Source organism: Chaetodon trifascialis, chromosome 15 (assembly GCF_039877785.1).
Source record: "Chaetodon trifascialis isolate fChaTrf1 chromosome 15, fChaTrf1.hap1, whole genome shotgun sequence".
Classification (NCBI taxonomy): domain Eukaryota; kingdom Metazoa; phylum Chordata; class Actinopteri; order Chaetodontiformes; family Chaetodontidae; genus Chaetodon; species Chaetodon trifascialis.
Genome location: NC_092070.1, coordinates 22736385 through 22755966, shown reverse-complemented (window position 1 = coordinate 22755966; position 19582 = coordinate 22736385). Strand labels below are relative to the sequence as shown.

Below are 19582 nucleotides of genomic sequence, written 5' to 3'. Positions count from 1 at the left end.
GCTGGCTCCGGCTGCTGTTTGCACTGCAGCCTGAAGCTGCCCAGACAGAGACGACAAAGTCAGTACTAATAGTGTGAAAATCAAGAATTAACACTCAGCAGACGGGAGAATACTGTACAAAAATACCTCATTCAGACTTCGCAGACAAGGCCTTTTTGTGAATAGCATGAAAAGATGATGAAAACCTGCTTTTTTTTTAAACCTTGAATGCAGCATTTTCTATTATATCATTTCATTCATCATTTTAAAGTTGTAAAATGGACTTTGAAATTGTAGAAGCTCCGTGCTCATGCACAACCTTTACTTTAAAGCTTCTACAGAGTCACTTCAGCAGCGCAAACAAGTAAAGTCTGAAACCCACTGCAGAAGTGAGCGGAGATAACTCAGCACAGGACAGGAGTGTTTAAAGACAGCGTCCTCAGAGCAACACTCATGGCAACACTACCCCATCTGGTGGACAGTCTGTCCTCAAGTTAAAAAAAAAAAGACGCTTTTTGGATTAGCATAATCAAAAGACTGTAATTAGCTGACACATGTCAATCAGTCTGACTTGGACCATAACGTCCCTCAACCTTGTGAAATTTGTATGACTTCATGTCTTCTGCACATGTTTGCGAGTGTTTCCTGTTCACTGAACCACCTGCTGCAAGAAATTACACAAATCTGCTCGATTTATCGTTATTCTTCCCAAAATACTTGCATATATTATGGTATAATGACATATTTTCATCTTTGGTGAGAGAGCAACTAGCAAGAAACATTTCCTATGAAAACAACATAGACTTTTGGAAATTTTCTTGATATTATTACATGTGTGAAAACTATTTTATTTAAGTAATTTTTGACAGGAGAAGGAAAGCCCCACAGAAATCAACCTAGGTTGTCTTAAAGAATTCACTACAGGATGTCAGCGTTCATCTAATCTCAATGCAACATCATGAAGGAAATAAACAGATTATTCTGCACCTGTGACACACCTGAGCCACAGGTGCTCTCAGTATACGACTGTAAGGAAAAATCAAAGCTAACATGCTAACTGTCAAAAACCTGATGCTTCCTCCATTAATATGAGCCATTGATGAGGATTAATCAGCCATGATTTCAGCCTTTGAAATGCAGTCTAAATGTCCTCAAACGCACCAACACCCCTCCTCCCCCCCTTTCTGTCACATATCAGCCCGCCTTTGCACTTTACCAAATATAAACTAAGTTTCTTGGCGCAGCGACAGATTGAAATGGGGAGGAGTCTGACACAGTGAGTTCAGCTCAGGACAGACTGAAGGACAAACAAGCAGGAAGGAGAGGGAAATTAAAAGAGCAACAGCTTCGCCACAAATATAAGAGAATAATAACAAAGCATTTTGAAGACTGCTTGCCTGAAGAACAGTAGGTTTTTACCTGATTTTCTTCTTCTTTGGTTACTGTAGGGTTAGCAGCACTCTTACAGACTCAGCAACACGAGCAGGCCCAGCCTCAACTGAGGGCTGTTTTGGTGTCTTAGTTGTTTGCAGGGGAGCACAGGACGGATATCTTCTCAAACTACTTTATGTAGGAGACGTATGTGTGTTTAAACGGTTGTCTTTGGCTGATTTGTCATTATTTCAACATTGTTCTGTTGTGCTTTGGCTCAGCATAAAGCTGTTGGGGGCTTTCTTTATCATTTATTTTTTTGGTGCATAAAATGAAAGTGCGTTGCAGATGTTTGCCAGTCTTTTGTCCCCTCCACCTCTGCAGATGTCTCTGTCTTCTGCTGCCTTGGCCACTCGTCGAGTGCTTGCGGCTGCGTCGCATTCAAGCCACGAGGGAGGAGGTCAGTGTGTCTTTACTGTAACTGTCAACCGAATACAATGAAAATGCACCAAAGGCTCCAGACTCAGAGCGTCTGCATGCTGCTGCACCTCTGAGTCGCGTACAGCTCGAGCTTCTTGTTGAACATTAACCGAAGACAGCTGATAATTCCCCCGTAACCCGACTTGGTGCTTTGGTCGTGTCCTTTCACTGGTTGCTTTCACAGCGAGGACCTGGAAGATCCTGACCATCGTGTTGGCTGTGCCTGGCGTTGCCGTCTGCATGGCGAACGCCTACATGAAGATGCAGGCGCACGGACACGAGCAGCCAGAATTTGTGCCATATCCTCACCTGCGTATCCGCACCAAGGTGAGCCTCAAACTGCATGCACCCCCACTCTTTCAGCTACGTTACGGGATGCACATCAATGGTCCGCCCCCCCCCCCCGTGCTGACTTTACTTTGTTAATATGTCTCCTCGCAGAAATTTCCCTGGGGCGACGGAAACCACAGTCTGTTCCACAACACTCATACGAACCCTCTGCCTGATGGCTTCGAGAGCTCCCATCACTGAGAGGATGAGTCACTCTCCTCAGCCAGCGGCGTACTTGGCTTAATTGCACTGACCGAGGGGCCAAGCCGAAGACACCCAGACAGGAATAAAACCACTTTGTGCCGTATGACGAGTGCCGCTTCTTTTGTTTGGTCCAGATAGATTAGTCCCCTAATTCTCATTTCAATCAACCTTCGTGGCTTCGGTCAAGCGTCAAAGCAGAATGTGCTGCTGTCTCTCATGGCGTCTATTTATTGGCTGCCTCTAGGGGTCGCCAAAGCTGCAAATGTTTAAATCCTGCATGTGCAGTACGACGAAGGTTAAGAGGGAAATATTCTCTCTTACTGTCAAACAAATCCAATTAAAAACCTGATCTTTTAACAAAATTCCACTGTTCCAGAGCTCCACTGTTGTCTGAAAACACAAAAAAGCTGTTAGGTTAGGGTTGGTAGGAATTGCTGCACTGCAATACCATGAACACACACTGCTAACTTTACTTCAATCGCACATTGCCATCCTGCTGCACCGAATACTCACTAGAGCATCAAGTGTGTATTAATCCTCCAATGAAAATAGTCCCCAACTAATGCAGTGTTTAGACCAGTTTGAATAATGATGAATAAGATTTCTGCCTTCTAATAGAAATCAGTGGGTTTTGCACTGAGAGACACAAAACAAACAGTATTCAGAGGGAGGAACACATCGTTGGTTTGTGTCTGTAAAATAATTGGTTGACACTTCTGTGCACCCACACCCCAACAACAAGAAACCACAAGCAAAGTAATGCTCCAACAATATATTCAGTGGCATAAATTAATACGGGACAGTTGGGATCTATACACTGTATATAAGCTAATCCATATCATCTCTATGTACAAAATAAACAGCCTGGCTCTAAGACCAACCCTTATAATTCCAGTAGTTCCAGCTAAGCGACATCTAGCAAATGCATTGTTAAGACTTTTTTATATTAATAAAAAAAAAATATCCAACAACAGTAAATTATAATACATCATGCTGGGACAGGCTACAGTTTCCATCAAAACTAAATAGAAATTTCTGCTTCCAGTTTATGAAAATAAATCAACAGTCAGTTCTGAAGAAATTCATACAGCATGGTTTTCAGGTAGTCAATCTGCACTTTCCAGATATCTGATCAAATTAACGCAATGGCAGAATTTCTAGAAGCTTTCAACAAGCTCCAAACTTGACTCCCGGGGCCTTTGGATTCATGCCACCAATATTTCCAGCTCAGTGTTTCCCTCCTTGCTCAGCTCAGAGCTGCTGTGGCCAAACTCAGCAGATCCTGTTTCAGAGTCTCTGAACAGTCGGCCTCTCTGGCGAGTCTGCGAAGGCAATCCCCGGCAACTGAGGAGGACAGGAAGGGCCGAGGACAGTCCTGGCAGCCCAGCAGCAAAGACAGGCAGGCCCGACCCAGTGCTGGGTAGCTGTACCGCTGGGAAAACCAGTACACCTGGGGGAGGAGAGCAGCCAGGGCCCCACCTCCTGCAGGGGCTTCTGAGGAAGAAGAGTCCTGAGCTGCTGATTTCAGAGGCTGTGCTGAACTTTTCATCGAGTTCTTTGGTCTTAACTTCAGCTCTTCTGGGTCAAGTGATGCACAGCTTGATTTGGAAACCAAACTGGCACTTTTGATCGTCTTAAGGTCTGAAGTCGCGAGTCCTCTGCTGCTTTTCTGAACTGTTCCAGCCAAAGAGGTTTTATTGCTGTCTGTCCGGTGTAGGAAACTGTTTGGTTTCTTCGTCCGTCCAGGTGAATTTTCTGTTTGCGCCTCTAAACCAGTCAGCTCTAACTCAGATGTGCGATTAGCCAGGTTCTCCTCAGCAGACTCCAGGCCTTCTCGGTCCGTCTTGGACGCGGCCTTTGCGGCGGCGTCCTCTGTGGGAGCCGATGCAGCTCCACCCACAGCCTTGATGGAGCAGGACAAGAGAAGAGACACGCAGAGATCCTCCAACTCTCTCTGCAGCTCGGTCACCAAAAATCTGCACGCTCCAATCATCATCTCGCCTAAAGCTGTTTTCTGGAAAGCCAAGTCTTCCGTTGAGTGATCCTCGTTTTGGCAGATCCCCAGGCCTTCAAGGACCAATGCGTCCAGAATCTGACACTGTCCTCTCCTCTCTCCTTCATCACTGTCCCTCATCGTTTCTGTGTCCTTGCTGAAGCGACATCCATGCAGGTAATGCAGCACAGGTAGCAGCATACCTGTGCTGACATCTTTAATGCGGATGGCTTCTTCTGCATTCCCCTGAGCTTCTCCAAACCCACCCCTCAACAGAGCCCAAAAGTATTCAGAGCCGACCCCGTGTGTCCCCTCCACCCCGGCCACGGCCTCCCTGTTGGCTGGGACCTCAGTCCCGTCGTCCAGCAGCAAGAGGAGGTCAAAGTTTGAGACTCCATAAGGACAGACGTCAGCCATGCGAGGCTTTTTCGAGGGAGGAGGTGAAACTCTGTCCATTTGTGACGGTGTTGTCACTGGATTGAGATGTTTTTTGTCAAACTCCATTTTGATGCCACCCGTCAGGGTCGACAGGCATCCAATCAGGAGGGAGAAGTACAGCGAGTGGAGCTGAGAACTCAGACCTGAATGCGGTGAATTAAACCAGTCAGAAAGCAACCTCCCACAATCCGCAGGGTGGTCTTCATCCACATCATCGTCATCGCAGCCCAGAGGCTGCAGAGCCAGGAGCAGTCCACCGCTGTCCAGAAGAAGTTTCTTCAACAGGGACTTGTTGCTGTTGGAGGAAAAAACGGTTTGTAAGGCTCGTCTTTGGAACGGCGTACGAAAAAACAAGACCATTAAATGAGTACGTGCTGATTGTCACGATCAATGAACTGTATTCATACTGATCTGCTACTCACCTGCTGATTAATGGCAGCGACAGCGCACAGTTCATCTTGTCGGACTCAGAGCCTGACAGCATGACATGGGCAAGAACCCCAGACCCAAATCCAGACTCACACTGGACACGCAGATTATTAAGAAGAGCAAGACCTGCAGAGAGTCAGAGCACAATCATTAAGTGCTTTTGTACGACATGAAACATTTCAGATCACTAATCGCACTGAGATCTTTCTCTTACCGAGTTGTTTAACTTTGGCTTTCACTCGGTCCGTCTGCCTCTCCTCTCCCTCCAGTCCTTCACCTCTCTGGCAGAGATGGTGGCGAATCAGCGCGACCGAGCCGGTTCGGACCAGCGCCTGCAAACAGTTTGGGTTGCAGCTCAACCGGCAAAGCATCCGGAGGCACCTGCTGCTGGGGTCCTGGTGCTGGGTGAGGTAGTAAAGCAAGCCGGACATGACTCCTGAGGTGACCAGAGCGGCACTTGGGTCGGTGGCGTGGGAGAAGCGTGACAGCAGCAGCAGGATGGGCGACTCGGGCGTCCAGGGTTCAGGGTGGTAGGGGTGGTGGTAAGCCATCGGGCGGGGCACAGAGGGAGGGGTATCAAGAGTGACTTTAGTCAAACAAGCTGCTGAGTGAGCGCGCTGCCTCCTTTTGTGAGGGGATGAGAACTTCGATGGTGAGACCGGTGTTTGGGTTGTTTTAGTGGGAGAGGGGATGATGGAGGAACTGGGCTGGGTTTGGGGTGTGAGTGCAGTGGAAGCCTGAGGACTAGAGGGAGGCGGATCAGTGATTCTCCATGAGGATGACAGCAGAGACTGGGCCGAAGAGGACACAGGGGAAGGCTGAGCTGTTTTTTTAGAGGTAGAGGAAGCAGTAGGGTTCAATGGAGAAGGATTTTTAAGACAAGAGAGGGGATCCGGGTTTGGGGAGGAGGTTTGAGGGGATGAAGACGGTGGGATCTGAAGACTCCCCCATTCCCCTTCAACACCAGAGGAATCCAGCAGATCCCCCTCTGAAGAGATCAATCCCTCAGACACCAACCAGGACCTGAACAGAAAACAAAAAGCATGTAGTTGAACGACAGAAAATAGGAGAATCTAATAAACCTGTGCTCCTCATTTTCCATACCTGAGACTTAAAAAGCTTGACGAACATAGACCTTGCTCCCTTCCAGCTTCCTCCTTCTTGCAGCCCTCCGGAGCAGGAAAGTCGAAGGAGTCAAAGCAGGAGGAGGGCAGGAGCTCAGTGGGAGACACGCTGGAGGAGAGGCTCACATCCATCTTCTCGGCAGACTGTTCCTCGCCTCTGGTGAGTTCAACTAGTCGTGCAACAAGCAGAGGGACCAGCCCTAATTCCTGCAACTGCTCCATTGCAGATTCATCAAAAACAAAGTCTACACAGGCCAGGATGGTCAGCCTGGAAAGAGGATGACTCTGATGGGCAGCTAAAAAGCCAACCAGCACCTCCAATCCACCGCTCTCCTTCACCTTGGCCCGGTTGACCGCCTCCTTGCAGCACAGGCAGAGCGCCTTGAGGAAGACTCCAGACTTCAGCGGGTCCCTCTTGACCTCCTCAGTGAACTTCTGAATCACCCCCAGTGACCCCACAAGAGGGCGCAGGCAGCCTTGGGAGCACATGTTGGCCAGGGTTTTCAGTGCCAGCTCCTCAAAAGGTTTCCCAGACTCGCCCGACGCCATGACACCCAGCTGAGCGAGGACTCCAGAACGGGACACCTCTCTGGCGCATTCAACACCGCAGCCCCGGGTCAGCTCGTGGAGGGTCCTGAGCGCCGCCCGCCTCAGCCCCTGGGGATATTCTGGAGCGATGAGAGGGGCGAGGGCGGATAAGGTGCCTTGGGTAAGCAGGGACAGCCGGTTAGAGGGCGTATCTGAGAGGTAGAGGAGAGCCCGAGCGGCCGACTGAGCACACTCCAGTTTAGGACAGGTGTCTTTGGGTGGAGCAGCGGTGGGGGAGGATGGGCCAGAAGAAAGAGACACACAGAGGAGGAGAAGCGGAACACCACCTGTGAAAAAAGAGAGTGGTTTTAATCAAGGTGACGTCATCCACAGACCCGTCCATTAGTCCTCATGTGATTATTCTCATAGTCAATCAACTTTATTGCAATAATTTTGCTGCTGCTGCTGCAAAAGTACACTGCACCCTCCCCTCAAGTAGCATTCAAGCTGCATCTCTTTAGAAAAGCTGAAAACTGTCAGCTAAAATGATGCAGTGGGACCCAGTGACGTTTCAGGCTTACCAGCAGAGTGGATGAGTGCAGAGCTCTCTTGATCCATGGCCAAGTTTCCCAAAGCCCGGGCTGCTCGGTTCTGGACCGTCTCCAGGGCCACATTTCTCTTCAGGATCTCCACTAAGACAGCCAAGATTTTTTTTTTTTTTTAAAGTTAAGATTAAATGCCATTAACTGCGTTTTCACATCTGATAAAGACTACAGCAAAACCCAAGTTTAAAAAGTCATCAGCATAAGATCTAATTCTCATAAAAATGTAAATCACCACTTACCTACAATCTTTATTCCATCAAGCTTTCGGACCTGCAGTGAAGGACATTTTAAATGTGAGCGGTTTCAATGGATGGTTTAATAAAGTGAACATTCAATACCTTCCCTATTATAACTTTTATCTCACCTCAATACGTGTTTCCAGCTCAGTGCAGCAGTTTGCCAGGATGCTCAGAGCCAGATCCAGGGTTTTCCTGGGGCAATCTGGGCGTCTGAGGAGGTCCAGCAGGGGCCGGAGACCACCTTGTGTTCTGAATCTGGCAATGCCCGCCTTGTCACCCTTGATGTGCTGCGTCCGGATGGCAAACAGGGCTCGCCACTGAGAGACTCTGGACCTCTTGTCCGTTTCTCTGCTACTGCCTGAGTCAGCCTTGCCGTGTCCATGATGTTCAGCCCCTGATCCAGGTTTGGAGAGGTGAGCCAGGCACCAGGTCAAAGAAGACTCTGGTGACGGTGGGTGCCCTTCTCTGGAGGGAGCTCGAGATTGTTTCCAGTCACCTTGCACAGGTGATGCAGCCATGGTGCCTCTGCCTGGCGGGCTACCAGTTCAATTACCTTAATCTTCCTCCTCTCAGTGTAGACCGATATTACACACAGTGTGGGACATCACTGGACGCTTCCAGTGAAAAACTAAGTTAAATAACATGTCCTTTCACTTTAAAGCTAGCAAGCTGTTAGCTTGTTTGCTCAACTGCTGAATATGTATTCTTCATGCTGTTTTCAAAGTTTCCGCAAAAATAACAATCTGGCGTGGTCAGAAAACTACAGATACCATGAAATAGGAAAGTTGTACCACCTGACGCCGCACTCGCTGACGGGATATGGAGTTCCAACAGCTTCGGTCCACTCCCTACAAACAGGCCTACATCGTGATACGACTGAACAAGCGTTAATCTGCGTAATGGACGTGTATTTGCTCAATGTACCATATTTTTACACAACAAATGACTAATTAAAGCTCTATTTGAACAATGTTTTTTTACCACTGTCCGAATAATTTTTGTAAAACAAAATGCAATCGCCTGTGTTAGCCGCTAACGCCATCTTTAGCCAAACAACAAAACAGGGGCGGTTGAGGGAGGGAGCAGAGAGTGAAGAGGTAGGTCGCTTCGATATATGCTGGGATTTGTAGTTCAAACTTCGCTGCCTCTTGCTGTACCTAGTGAACGTCCTACTTTATAAAACTACATTTCCCGTGACAGTGAAAAGGCGTAGCCTGCGTTTGTGAAATCACAGCGTTTAGGGATTGTAGTTCAGTTGGTACGCCAGTTAACGCAAAATCCCATTTGTACCAACCGAAACGGACTACACTTCCCACATTGCTAAGTGACGTTGTTATAGTCATCGTTTTCCTCGATGCGAGAAAATGCATCGGTGCTTCTGAGAGGTTGTTAAATTCCACGATAAATAGTCCGCTGTTGACACAAAAAAAACAGCTTTTACTGTAATGGTAGTGGTTTAACAACATGGAGGTAATCGAGACTATTGTGATACAAAGTACTGAAGTGGAAGGGAAGGAAACGGTCGTGTCCAGTGTGGACACCGATAAAACCAAAGCAGGTTAGTACACAGTCTTTAGTTAAACAGCTCTCATCAGGTCATCGCATGAAGCGAGGAGGGCCTGATGAGTGCACAGTCACTGCCTGCCGACTAAAGTCAGAAACCTCGACCCAGACAATGTCAGCTGTATTTAAGAGAATTACATGTCGCCTGGTTACCTGGGGCCTCAAAAGGGTGTTTCAGTCACACACCCTGCGTCAAATAAGATTGCCAAACTATTAAAAAAACAAAAACAAAACTAAGGTTCAGCACAAGGTCATATTATTCTAGATAATAACATACCAACCAATGACACCTGTGTTTCCTCTGTAGAGTTTATATGGACACTGCAGGCTACATGGCACCTCGTCAACACTCGGCTTGAAATGGATCAGGCTTTTGACCAGCCGGTGTGCAAGAAAAAGAAACTTTGGGAGATGGTGGCAGAGAAAGTGAATGCCAAACTGAGGGAGTCGGAGGTCACCGATGTCACCGTGAAGGCTTACGAGTGTGACCTGAAGTGGAGAAACATGCTGGCCACATACAGGAAAAATAGTGAGAGGGCCAAGAGGCTCGGGGTGGCCAGCGTCCACTGGGAGTTCTTCAAGGCCATGCACGAGGTCCTGGGTAAGAGCAGGGAGGAGATCGAAGCCCAGCGAAGAGCCAAGCTCAGTGGAACAAGGGTGGGAAAAGCCATAGCCAGCAAGCGGTTCACCCCCATCCTCCCTACACCTCCTGCAACAGCTGCTCCCTGCTCTGCCCGGCCTCCGCAGGACGTCCTGCAGCTGTACATGGAGCTGCAAGAGAGGAAGATGAACATGTGGGCCCAGCAGAAAGCCCTGGAGGAGAGGAAGATAGAGGCCATTAACAACCTGGCCCAGGCCATCTCCAGCCTGGCTCAGAAAAACAGCACACTGCCGTCATAAGAGGGACTTTAGGCCTGAGGAGACGTTCGTGTGTGTCGTTTGCTCTAACCAAAAACTTTTACAATGCTGCACGAGGAAAACTGTTTGTTATAGGAGTTTGTTATATGCGGTTTTTACATTGGTCATTTTGGCATTTTTACTGTTAGACTTTTAAGATGGTTTGGCCAGTCTGCAAGTTAATATGAGACATATGAGACACAGACTGACATATCACAGCCGGGACAGCTCTTGTTTGAACTACAAGCAGATTACATGCCTCATCAGAGCTGTCACTTCCTGTTTATATCCCGATGGATGTTATTGTTATATACCAAAATAGAAGATTGAATTATGGTTGGCTGATGTTGGAGAGTAAGAAAACCAAAAAAAAAAAAAGACTCATAAAAACAATTAATACAGGCATTCGAACACCACTGCACCCATTATTGATATCAAATGCCAACAGCCTTTGCAAAAGTGTTTTTACACGGCCATAAATGTGAAACAAAGATAAACAAGCTAACGCAAATGATCATGAAATGATTACGATCATTTGTCAGGAGAAGTCATATTTGGACTTAAAGTTGACATTTTTCAGTGAAAACAAACACATGTATTATTGATCTTAAGGATTATCAATACCAGTATTCATAGACACAACACAAGCTTTTACTGTAAAGGTATAAAGAATAAACACTTTTTTGTCAACACGTAAAGTATTGCAATAAATAATTCTGCATTAAATACTACCTTTGTGAATGTTATGGCCGTCCCCACTTGCGTATTTGGTGGTGAACAGAATGGTAGAAATACTATCGCTTTTATTGCTTTATTGTGAAAGTTTTACCGGATATATGCATATGGTTTCGCCAGATGCTTGACGCTGGCGCCCGGCTGAATGTTGTAAGATTCATGAAGCTTACTGCCCTCCGGTGGTGACAGCGGGGAACTGCTTTTTTAAAAAAAGCAGTTTTACTGTAATCGATATAAATATCTACGTACAACATAATACTAGTGCGGCAGTTACAGATAACACTGTTATCATTAACTGTTTTAACAGACTTTTTCAGACTTTAGGTGACTGTATTAATACGATCGTAAAGGTGGAGATAATGTCATACTCACTTCCTGTTTTGACTTTCAAAATAAATTTAAGCAATTAAACATAATATTTTCTTGATTCATTGCAAATTTATTTGCACTTCTGTTCTTTTCTGACAAATTATTATATGCTCTTTTGGCCCTCCCAGTCTCCAAGCACCTTGAAAGGATCTCAGTTCTCATAAATCCAGACTTTTTTCTGTGGACAGTATTTGTTTTCTGATAGTAGTAATCAGTGGCGAACTTAGCCATTTGGGGGCTCCAGGCAAACAGTCATTTGGGGGCCCCTGCATCTACCAGTCTAATGTACCTTATATGTATATTCCATGGACATTGCAAACTCTCATACTGTCTTAAAGCGTGGATGTGTGCAAATAGATTTGAATTTGTTTCAAATGTAGTTTTCCTGGTCTTCTTCAACCCTTGACTAATGCATGTTTCACTGACAAGATAATCTTGACTCTTCAAGTCTGAACAAAGATGTGACCTTTGTTATACAATATTAGTAAAGACTTGACAATTGTTATTCCAGGATGAATAAAGATTTATTTAAAAAAAGAATAAAATATGTTGAAAGGCAGGGTTAGGGAAAGGGCCTTGTGGTCAATCTTGTGTCACCTGCAAAGTGAGAATAGCATACAAAACAATTAGATCAGTTATGAGACACATTATGACACAGTGACTGTTAACCTAATATGTCATTATTGCTTCCGCTGACTCCGCTGCTGCGGTTCCGGTAAAGAAGCTTGACAGCTTTGGCAGCTTTGAGATGAACTGCTGCCTTTGGTCCCTCTTTTTCTTTTTTTGCGTTCCACTTTCGTATGCTCGCTTCATGTCTCTTTCTCTCTTTTACCGTTTGTTTGTTGTTTGGATTTTACGCGCCGTTATCATTTCCGCATAAGAACAGCGCGATCGAGCGTGATACGTAACATGGAATAGTCCATGCAGTGCAAACTGAAGGGGGTGCACGGTTGGTAGAAAGACCGTCAAAACATGAGTAATTGATCGAATTAGACATCCCGATGCTACTATTGTGAAGAGATTTTGATTGAAAAAAAGTAATATGGGGACAAATTATAAAAAAAATGCATTTTTGGGGCTCCAAAGGCCTTATATGGGGCCCGGGGCTCCAGGTAAATGCCTGGTTTGCCTAATAGTACGGCCCGCCTCTGGTAGTAATGAGAGTGTTATGTGTGCAGACAGACCCAGACAGTAGATATTCTGGTAAAATAAACCTTTATATTACAGAACTGTTCATTTAAATCTATGGACAGGTTTTCCAATAGGCCTCATCACGTCACGTGCTTCCAGAATCAAAGTTTTTAAACAACAAATCTGCGATGGCGTCACGTCTGCGTACACCCTCGTCGTCTACCTCCCCCTCCTCCTCTCGAGTTACGGCTTCTTCTTTCTCAACATCTCCTTGAACCACTTGTCCCATGTCCAAAAACACATTGTGCAACACACAGGCAGTCAGCACAACCGCCCTGGCTCGATCGTAGTTTCCAATATCCAGATACCTGAGCCTTTGAAACCTGGCTCTCAGGTTGGCGACAGCCTGATCCAGGAGGTGAAAATGCTCCTCCAGCGTCTTGTTGAACAGCTCCTCTCTTGGTCCGAGACTCCCTGAGTATGGAGTCAAAATCTGAGCAGTGAGCGGATGGCCGGCTCTGGCCACGAGGCAGCAGCCGGAGGGCATGAGTTCAGGATGCTGTTTGAGTTTGTCTCTCAGGACGCCGCCTCTGTCCACGTCTGATCCTTTACTGATTCGGCAGTGTAGGAACCGGCCCTTAGGGTCACATATGAGCTGAAGGTTCAGCCAGGAGTCGGGATGGGCCTCCTTCTTCATCCTCTTCACCTCAGGCACTGAGCTCTCCACATCATGTTTCCCTATTGGCAGACGGATTGGGATGCGAGTGTGTCCCAACACTCCCAGGACCCTAGGGACACCCTGCTGCTCCTGCTCCTTCTCTGGACTGCAAAGCGGGACAAGGGTCTCTACAGCCTCAGCGCCTGGAGAACAGAGAGGAACTATCATTTTCAACCCACATTTCAACAAATCTCCCACAAACAACACTGAAACCAACCCACCGACTGGCCACCTGATGAGCGTCTCCTCCAGCATGTTGACGCGCTCGCAGAAAGAAAAGAAGATCCTGTGGATGTTTCCTTTCTCCAGGTGGAAGCGGCGGGACACAGAGCGGTAGCTGACCCGCTCTGTGAGCAGAGTGAGGGACAGGAGGACAGTGTGGGACAGGGATAAACGAGCCCGGCCGGCCATCCGAGTCCTGGATTTGGAGCTTTGAAGCAGGTCTGCGATGTGCTGATGTGAGGAAAAAAAGGAAATCATGCAGCCAACATCAGTCAGTCTGGACAATCAACAGGTGTCTCAGGTGAAAGAGTATCACAATGACAAATGATGCTTAATTATTCAGACCAGGGTTCAGCTGGAAATCATCGGATGCAGGCAGAAAATGCTGACATTTGGCCTGAAGTGTGTATGAAATGTGTGTATACTGGGTACCTTACTGCAGCTCTCACCTTGGGAAGGATGCTGTCTTTATGTCTGTGTAGGATGTCTTATTATTATTATTTATTAATTTATAATGTCAACATTCACTTAAGATTTCGCTGTTTGAGAGAGAGGTTTATGTGCACTGCAGATAACCAAAATTATTTTTCCCATTTGACTTGATTTCTAAACTTATTTAAAGATCAGTAACGGTCACAGGAGACAGTGATACCTTCACGGCTGGACTGTCCACAGTCTCCAGCGGCTCTCGCGGCTCTGGCGTCTCTTCCTCTGGGGGGCTGGATGCCGTCGGTAAAACTTGGGTCTGCACATTAGCTTGACTCTGCAGTAACTGAACATATAGAGCAGCTGGAGGCTGACTTTTGAGTTTTGCTATCAGCTCAGCCTCCAGCACCTCTTCCACCGCCTGGTCCAGCCGCTGCTCCAGCTCGACCGAGGACAGGGGCTGCCACTCCCGCTCCACCATGTCCAGCACGGCTCTGCCCGCCGATAAAACATATTCCTTGACGTCCATTTGTGTTGCGGATAGAGAGTCTTCGGATCAGTTTATCCAGGGGTCAGTATTTCTTCCTGGGACAGCGCAGTTAACCTCATCGTTCGTCGCAGCACCGACCGCAGTCGTCGGTTATCGTTGTTAGCAAAAATGCTAAAGCTGCCCTGCTAGCTTAAAACGCTGCCTTCACGGGCTGCCGGAAAATTCGGAATGGCGTTTACGAACATCGACACAACTTCTCGAAGTGGTAGATTGTAAACTTTGACACACGTGTCCATCAATCAGTCGACTTCGCTCACCTCACTGGAACATATGCAGAAATGTTGGTTTATGTGTGTGGTCCTTATAAATAAATGAGTCGACTGACAAAAAATATTCATGGTTCGTGGCAGCAACTCTTAAATAAGAAGACATCAGCTGCTGCAAAATCGATTGTGCTCCTCCAACAGTACATCATTGTGTTAATGTGCTTACCATTGACTACAAACGCATACAAAAACAGCACAGTGCACAGGGGTGAAAAACAGTTGTTTTAATGTTAAATCAGTTACAAGTGCAACTTTGATCATGTCCCACTGTTTAACAGCCTCAAATTGCAAATGCGATAATGTCAACAATTTCATTCAACGCCCTCAGGTCAGACATACTTTGCTGCTGTGACTGATGGAAGATTTATGTTTTTAATTGTAGTTTTCTAGATCAGAAGACCCAGTTCTATGCTTTAATTATCTGACATTTTGATGTGGATAGTTCATTTCTTCTTTACCTTTGAAAGGTATACTATGCAGGATTTTCCTAAAAAACAAAGTATAGACTCATATAAAAGTAATCCCCCTCAATCATCATTTGACCCTCTTCTCGTGTGTGGTGGTGGATTTATCTGCAGAGACCTTCCCTCTGCCTGTACTTTCTTATTTTGGTGTGGTCTGGACATTTCTGGGCTGCAGCCCACAGCTTGCAGGTGAGGGTGGGATTTTCTAAAGGAAGCGACCAGGTGCCAGACAGGAAGCAGCACGCATCCAAGAGGAAGCTACAAAAAAACACAGGCATAGCAAACAAACAGCAAGCAGCCACAGTGAGTCTGGGGTTGACTTTCACCTGCTGGAGGAAGAGGATGGGGATGAAGAGCGCCGTGGAGCTGGCATGTTTTCTGTTGGACAGGTAGGTTAGCTTTGTTAGCTTGCTAAAGCATCAGCTTTTCCATTACAGCAAATATTAGCTCGCAGCGTACGTACTTCTGGTGGGGGAGGGGTCGAGTCTGAATGCTCCAAACAGTAACTGACAATTCCTGCATAGTACACCTTTAATTTGAGGAAAACCACACGTGTATTAAGGTATTAATGGTGTATAATACAACACAAGCTGCAGCATGAATTAAATCTAAATGGGCAGTGATTCTGGGAGTCAAATGTGCAGCTCGCTCGTCACAGGCACAGTTCGTAACTCATCACGTGACCATCTACCTGCTTCACGTCACACAGGTTTAGGCTGCAATCGAACACTGCAGAGGAAAGCTGGGTAGTCCCCTGCCTTTGTTAGTAAGGTTAAAAAGAAAAAAAAGAAATCAATAATCACTATTAATTCATCTCTGATTGCTGCTATGCTTGTCGGCCATTTGATTTTCAACACCAGGTCCACGCCAGCGTTACGTGTGTTGTAGATCCCCACGACGACTGCATTCAGTCTCAGTTTGAAAAACTACAACTTCTGATAAGTACCAAGAAATGTTCATCTTAATGCCAGCTCTACTGCAAACGTGTGAATCTATTTTATTTCAGATTCATACTGTTCAAAAGTTTTTGAAATACAGATAGTAACTTAGAAATTCACAAACTCCTAGCTATTGTCGCAACACGTATCCAAGCCAAAGACCAAAAACATGTTAAATCCTAGTAATAGTTTAATAAAGAAACACACAAACATAAAAGGCTAAAAATGTCACACCTTATCAACTCCCACGTGTAAGCCAGCAAAATAAAAAACACAAGGAAGGCAGCGATGACCTTACCCCAAATAAAGACTAATTATTTAAATACGAGGTACAATTCTTTATGTTCAGCCGTTACCAATCCCATGGATGACTGACAGTGTCGTGACAAGTCCGTCAGGTATCTCTGAAGGGTCTTGTGTGAAATTATCAATTTATCGAGCATGCTTTCACTGATTTCAGGACAAATGAGCCACTTTGAAGCACCCGCCCTCAAATTTACAACAAGGGGAATCCACGTTTGTAATTGTTTATGCCCAGCTGAAGATCTGACGTCGGCAAGATAAAACTCACCCTCTGAGGCATCGCTTCCCAAAAATCAACCCCTCCCTCCCCCCGTGCATCCTCCCTCCGGCCCCCTGTGCGTCCCTCCCTCACTGTACAGCCTGCTCGTTGGCTGTGCTGCCCGAGTCCTGGGGCTTCATGACGTCAGGGAGCTCCGGGGGAGTGGAGAAAGACTCGATCCTCAGCTGCTCGAACGAATCATCTGAGAGAAAGTGACAGGAGTGAAAACAGAGAGCGAGAGAAAGAGGAGGGAAGACAGGAAACACAGCGTAAATCAGATCTGAAGCTCTGAACAACCTGCTCAGCTCAGACTGCGCTAACAGCAGCTCGAAATAAAATGAGTGACACGTCCTGAAAAGGGGCTATGATGAGGGTGAATGAAGGGTCAACGACTCACCACTCAGACGGAAAGCTAATCCCACCGTGGCCGGGGCCTGAGGTCGGGCTGTTTGATTTGTGAAGCCACAGTTTCCGAGAGTTTGACTGTCGTTAAGCATCACATCATCCTGGCGAAGAAGAGGGATATGAAGCAGATGAAAGCAGTGCAGAGCTAGCCGTTCATTCACTGCGTCCTTTTTTTTCTTGTTACACAGAAACTTTTCGGAGACTGTGTTTAAAAGCGTGAGGACTCGTCAGTTTCACACACTGCTCTCTGTTGTGGAGATTATTTGTTTTCCTCTGAGCCGGCAAGTCCGAATCCAGCAACTGTTGAGCCAATAAAACATGATCCAAGCTTTGCATTTAGCTTTTTAACGCTCCGCTAGGAGAGGATTTTATGAATCAAGCTCTCTGTCGGGGTGTCTGTAACGTTATGTTGCAGATCAATGAATGTGAGCTCATAATAACAACAAACCAAGGAGCTGTTATGTTAGCTGCATGTACACGGCCCCCTGACGGATCACTGCACTAATGAAACACTTTACAGACAGTTCACACACGGGAAATAACTGGAGTACAATTTTGCCACGACTGGAATTTTCTGACTGATGGCTCCAAACTCATCCGTTCAGCTGTCACGGTCATTTAGAAATAAACGATAACAGACACTCTGGCTGCACGACTCTTGTCTGTCATGCAGTGCATTCAGTGCAGCGGCCCAGAACAACCCCAGTGGTGCTACTTGGTTCCACCACCGAATATATATTTTCTCCTTTTTTTGGAATTAGATTATATGATTGAATTTACAGCCCTCGTGTATTTACCTTATAAAGCCTCTGATCTTCAGGTGGCCTCTTTAAAATGCCTTCCACAATACGCTTCAGCTCATAGACTGTGGTAGACTCTTTGGCATCTGTGAAGATGGTCGTCTTGTGACGTCGGATCATTAGAAACACATCCTGAAGTGAGATGAAGTGACAGAGTGGAAATGAGACAAACTCATTCATGTTTTAATCAGATTCTTCCAAAGCTAGAAAAACAAGACTTCAGTAAATCATGCCGCAGCTACATCTTGACTACACAGAAACAGTAACATCCTTTAACATCATATCATCCTGTTGTCTATTCCAAACCCACAATCCCCACCAAGGAATAAAGCTCATTTTGGTGTGAAGACAATTCATAATCTACCCTTTACTGGTCGCCTCTTTGGTGAAAACCTCCAGAGCAAATATTAATCAGTTACAGCAAAAGCTCTGGTGTAATGTGCAACTTCTTATGGGTGAAACACCTGCAGAAAACTTCCCACCAAGCCACCACACCAAGCAGAGCCCTGACGCAAAGTCCTTGATAAACGTGTTTCATGCAGTCTGAATATCTCATGATAACTCAGACAAACAATATGACAGATATGAAGTCAACTCAACCTCTGAGGCATTAAGTCAGGTCATAACCGCTGCACGCAGAAGTTTAAGCACATTAGTTAGTAGACGGCCTCTTGTTTACCTGCCTCACCTGCCTGTGCATGATCAGGTTTTAACGCTAAAGAGTGAAACTGTGTGGCAGCAGTTTAGTGGGTTTGCTAGGTGAAGTCTATAAAAACAGTTGAAGCTTCTCCGTAACGTCACCCCAGTCTGTATACCTTAGTGTTCACGGTGCGGCAGCTTCCAGCTAGCGTCATGACGAGCTAGCTTAGCTGCGGCTAGTCACGTTGAAGTAAACGTTCAATCAACGGTTAGCTGGAGTAGCTTGTCTCAGTTTCCTGGGTAACTTAAGGAAATTGTGTAGCCCAAAGCTACCACTTATTATACACACTTTGAGTTGGAAGCTGGCTAATGTTAACACGGCCACATTTAAATGCCATCCACGTTTTTAATCCGAGTTGTGTGACAGATTATAACGTTACCGTTCGCCGAGCTACAGTGGCTACTGACAACTTTAGCTAGCTAGTTAGCTTCATCGCGTCTAGCCAACCGTTTGATCAAAAGCAAAGTTTGTTGACTGAACTGTCATTTATCCAAAACAGTGTTAATTTATATAGTCTTCAGTCTGGACCTTCCTCCGCTACCCTTGCTATCGATTTGAGCATAATAATCAAATGTCCAGCTGGCGTGAGCTAGTGTGTTGACGCTAACCCACCATAGCTAAGGTTAGCTAAACAAAGACATAAGCTTTTGGACGACCGCTTTTCGTGACAAGCTTGGTTCGGCTACCAACGCCACACATTTCAATGTTTAGAGAAGGAATAACTGACAAACTAAAGTAAGGTTTGGGTAGTTGGCAGGCCGTTACATTTTCAGCTGTATGTGTTTTCCTCACTCACCATTTCTTGCGGTTGGTTGCACACAGGAAAAAAACGCCTCCACTGCACAGCGACAACTGTGAGATCACAGCAGCATCAGACAGCCACGCGTGCAACTCCAGAACCAACCACCAGGTGGCGGTGCCCGATATTTCTTCTTTTAATGAATGAATCGCAACCAACCAGCTGCAATGTTGGATTTCTTACATCTCCATCACTCCTGTGCTGTGTCTTTTGTATGAAGACATGATTCAAAAGTGCTAATCCCTTTATGTTCCAGCTGTCTTTCATTTGCATATTTAGGACAAGCACTTCTTTCCTACTTTTCCCATTCCTACGTC

The 19582-nt window shown here is 46.1% G+C and overlaps 5 protein-coding genes across 5 annotated transcripts; 2 read left to right on the top strand and 3 right to left on the bottom strand.

The window, feature by feature from the left end:
* The first annotated feature begins 1252 nt into the window (after nucleotides 1-1252).
* Nucleotides 1253-2466, top strand: cox6a2 (cytochrome c oxidase subunit 6A2). Its single transcript, XM_070981578.1, has 4 exons — nucleotides 1253-1386; nucleotides 1735-1810; nucleotides 2015-2157; nucleotides 2272-2466. Exons 2-4 carry the CDS (start codon nucleotides 1735-1737, stop codon nucleotides 2359-2361), a joined length of 309 nt encoding a protein of 102 aa, XP_070837679.1. The 5' UTR covers nucleotides 1253-1386; the 3' UTR covers nucleotides 2362-2466.
* Nucleotides 2467-3120: 654 nt separating this feature from the next.
* armc5 (armadillo repeat containing 5) lies at nucleotides 3121-8759 on the bottom strand. The gene is made up of 7 exons (XM_070982071.1): nucleotides 7846-8759; nucleotides 7721-7751; nucleotides 7458-7568; nucleotides 6329-7223; nucleotides 5439-6247; nucleotides 5218-5350; nucleotides 3121-5090 (listed from the first exon to the last, which is right to left on the bottom strand). Exons 1-7 carry the CDS (start codon nucleotides 8236-8238, stop codon nucleotides 3611-3613), a joined length of 3852 nt encoding a protein of 1283 aa, XP_070838172.1. The 5' UTR covers nucleotides 8239-8759; the 3' UTR covers nucleotides 3121-3610.
* A 296-nt stretch (nucleotides 8760-9055) lies between these two features.
* LOC139343655 (uncharacterized) lies at nucleotides 9056-11323 on the top strand. Its single transcript, XM_070981408.1, has 2 exons — nucleotides 9056-9278; nucleotides 9591-11323. The coding sequence occupies exons 1-2, from the start codon at nucleotides 9185-9187 to the stop codon at nucleotides 10181-10183; spliced, it is 687 nt and encodes a 228-aa protein (XP_070837509.1). The 5' UTR covers nucleotides 9056-9184; the 3' UTR covers nucleotides 10184-11323.
* A 468-nt stretch (nucleotides 11324-11791) lies between these two features.
* On the bottom strand, nucleotides 11792-14458 carry LOC139343654 (putative nuclease HARBI1). Its single transcript, XM_070981406.1, has 3 exons — nucleotides 14008-14458; nucleotides 13355-13586; nucleotides 11792-13276 (listed from the first exon to the last, which is right to left on the bottom strand). The coding sequence occupies exons 1-3, from the start codon at nucleotides 14308-14310 to the stop codon at nucleotides 12561-12563; spliced, it is 1251 nt and encodes a 416-aa protein (XP_070837507.1). The 5' UTR covers nucleotides 14311-14458; the 3' UTR covers nucleotides 11792-12560.
* A 721-nt stretch (nucleotides 14459-15179) lies between these two features.
* On the bottom strand, nucleotides 15180-19355 carry elob (elongin B). Its single transcript, XM_070981409.1, has 4 exons — nucleotides 19263-19355; nucleotides 17764-17898; nucleotides 16959-17067; nucleotides 15180-16763 (listed from the first exon to the last, which is right to left on the bottom strand). The coding sequence occupies exons 1-4, from the start codon at nucleotides 19263-19265 to the stop codon at nucleotides 16651-16653; spliced, it is 360 nt and encodes a 119-aa protein (XP_070837510.1). The 5' UTR covers nucleotides 19266-19355; the 3' UTR covers nucleotides 15180-16650.
* Nucleotides 19356-19582: the final 227 nt, after the last annotated feature.

Coding starts and splice junctions, on each gene's coding strand:
- elob (XM_070981409.1), bottom strand. Junction 17,068..17,763: donor AAGATCAGAGGCTTTATAAG/GTAAATACACGA, acceptor CTTCTTCGCCAG/GATGATGTGATGCTTAACGA. Junction 16,764..16,958: donor ATTAGCTTTCCGTCTGAGTG/GTGAGTCGTTGA, acceptor ACTTTCTCTCAG/ATGATTCGTTCGAGCAGCTG.
- LOC139343655 (XM_070981408.1), top strand. CDS start 9,185: ATGGAGGTAATCGAGACTATTGTGATACAAAGTACTGAAGTGGAAGGG. Junction 9,279..9,590: donor CACCGATAAAACCAAAGCAG/GTTAGTACACAG, acceptor TTTCCTCTGTAG/AGTTTATATGGACACTGCAG.
- cox6a2 (XM_070981578.1), top strand. CDS start 1,735: ATGTCTCTGTCTTCTGCTGCCTTGGCCACTCGTCGAGTGCTTGCGGCT. Junction 1,811..2,014: donor TTCAAGCCACGAGGGAGGAG/GTCAGTGTGTCT, acceptor TTGCTTTCACAG/CGAGGACCTGGAAGATCCTG. Junction 2,158..2,271: donor ACCTGCGTATCCGCACCAAG/GTGAGCCTCAAA, acceptor GTCTCCTCGCAG/AAATTTCCCTGGGGCGACGG.
- LOC139343654 (XM_070981406.1), bottom strand. CDS start 14,310: ATGGACGTCAAGGAATATGTTTTATCGGCGGGCAGAGCCGTGCTGGAC. Junction 13,587..14,007: donor TGGACAGTCCAGCCGTGAAG/GTATCACTGTCT, acceptor TCCTCACATCAG/CACATCGCAGACCTGCTTCA. Junction 13,277..13,354: donor GCTCATCAGGTGGCCAGTCG/GTGGGTTGGTTT, acceptor TCTGTTCTCCAG/GCGCTGAGGCTGTAGAGACC.
- armc5 (XM_070982071.1), bottom strand. CDS start 8,238: ATGGCTGCATCACCTGTGCAAGGTGACTGGAAACAATCTCGAGCTCCC. Junction 7,569..7,720: donor TGATGGAATAAAGATTGTAG/GTAAGTGGTGAT, acceptor TGGCTGTCTTAG/TGGAGATCCTGAAGAGAAAT. Junction 6,248..6,328: donor TCAAGCTTTTTAAGTCTCAG/GTATGGAAAATG, acceptor TTTTCTGTTCAG/GTCCTGGTTGGTGTCTGAGG.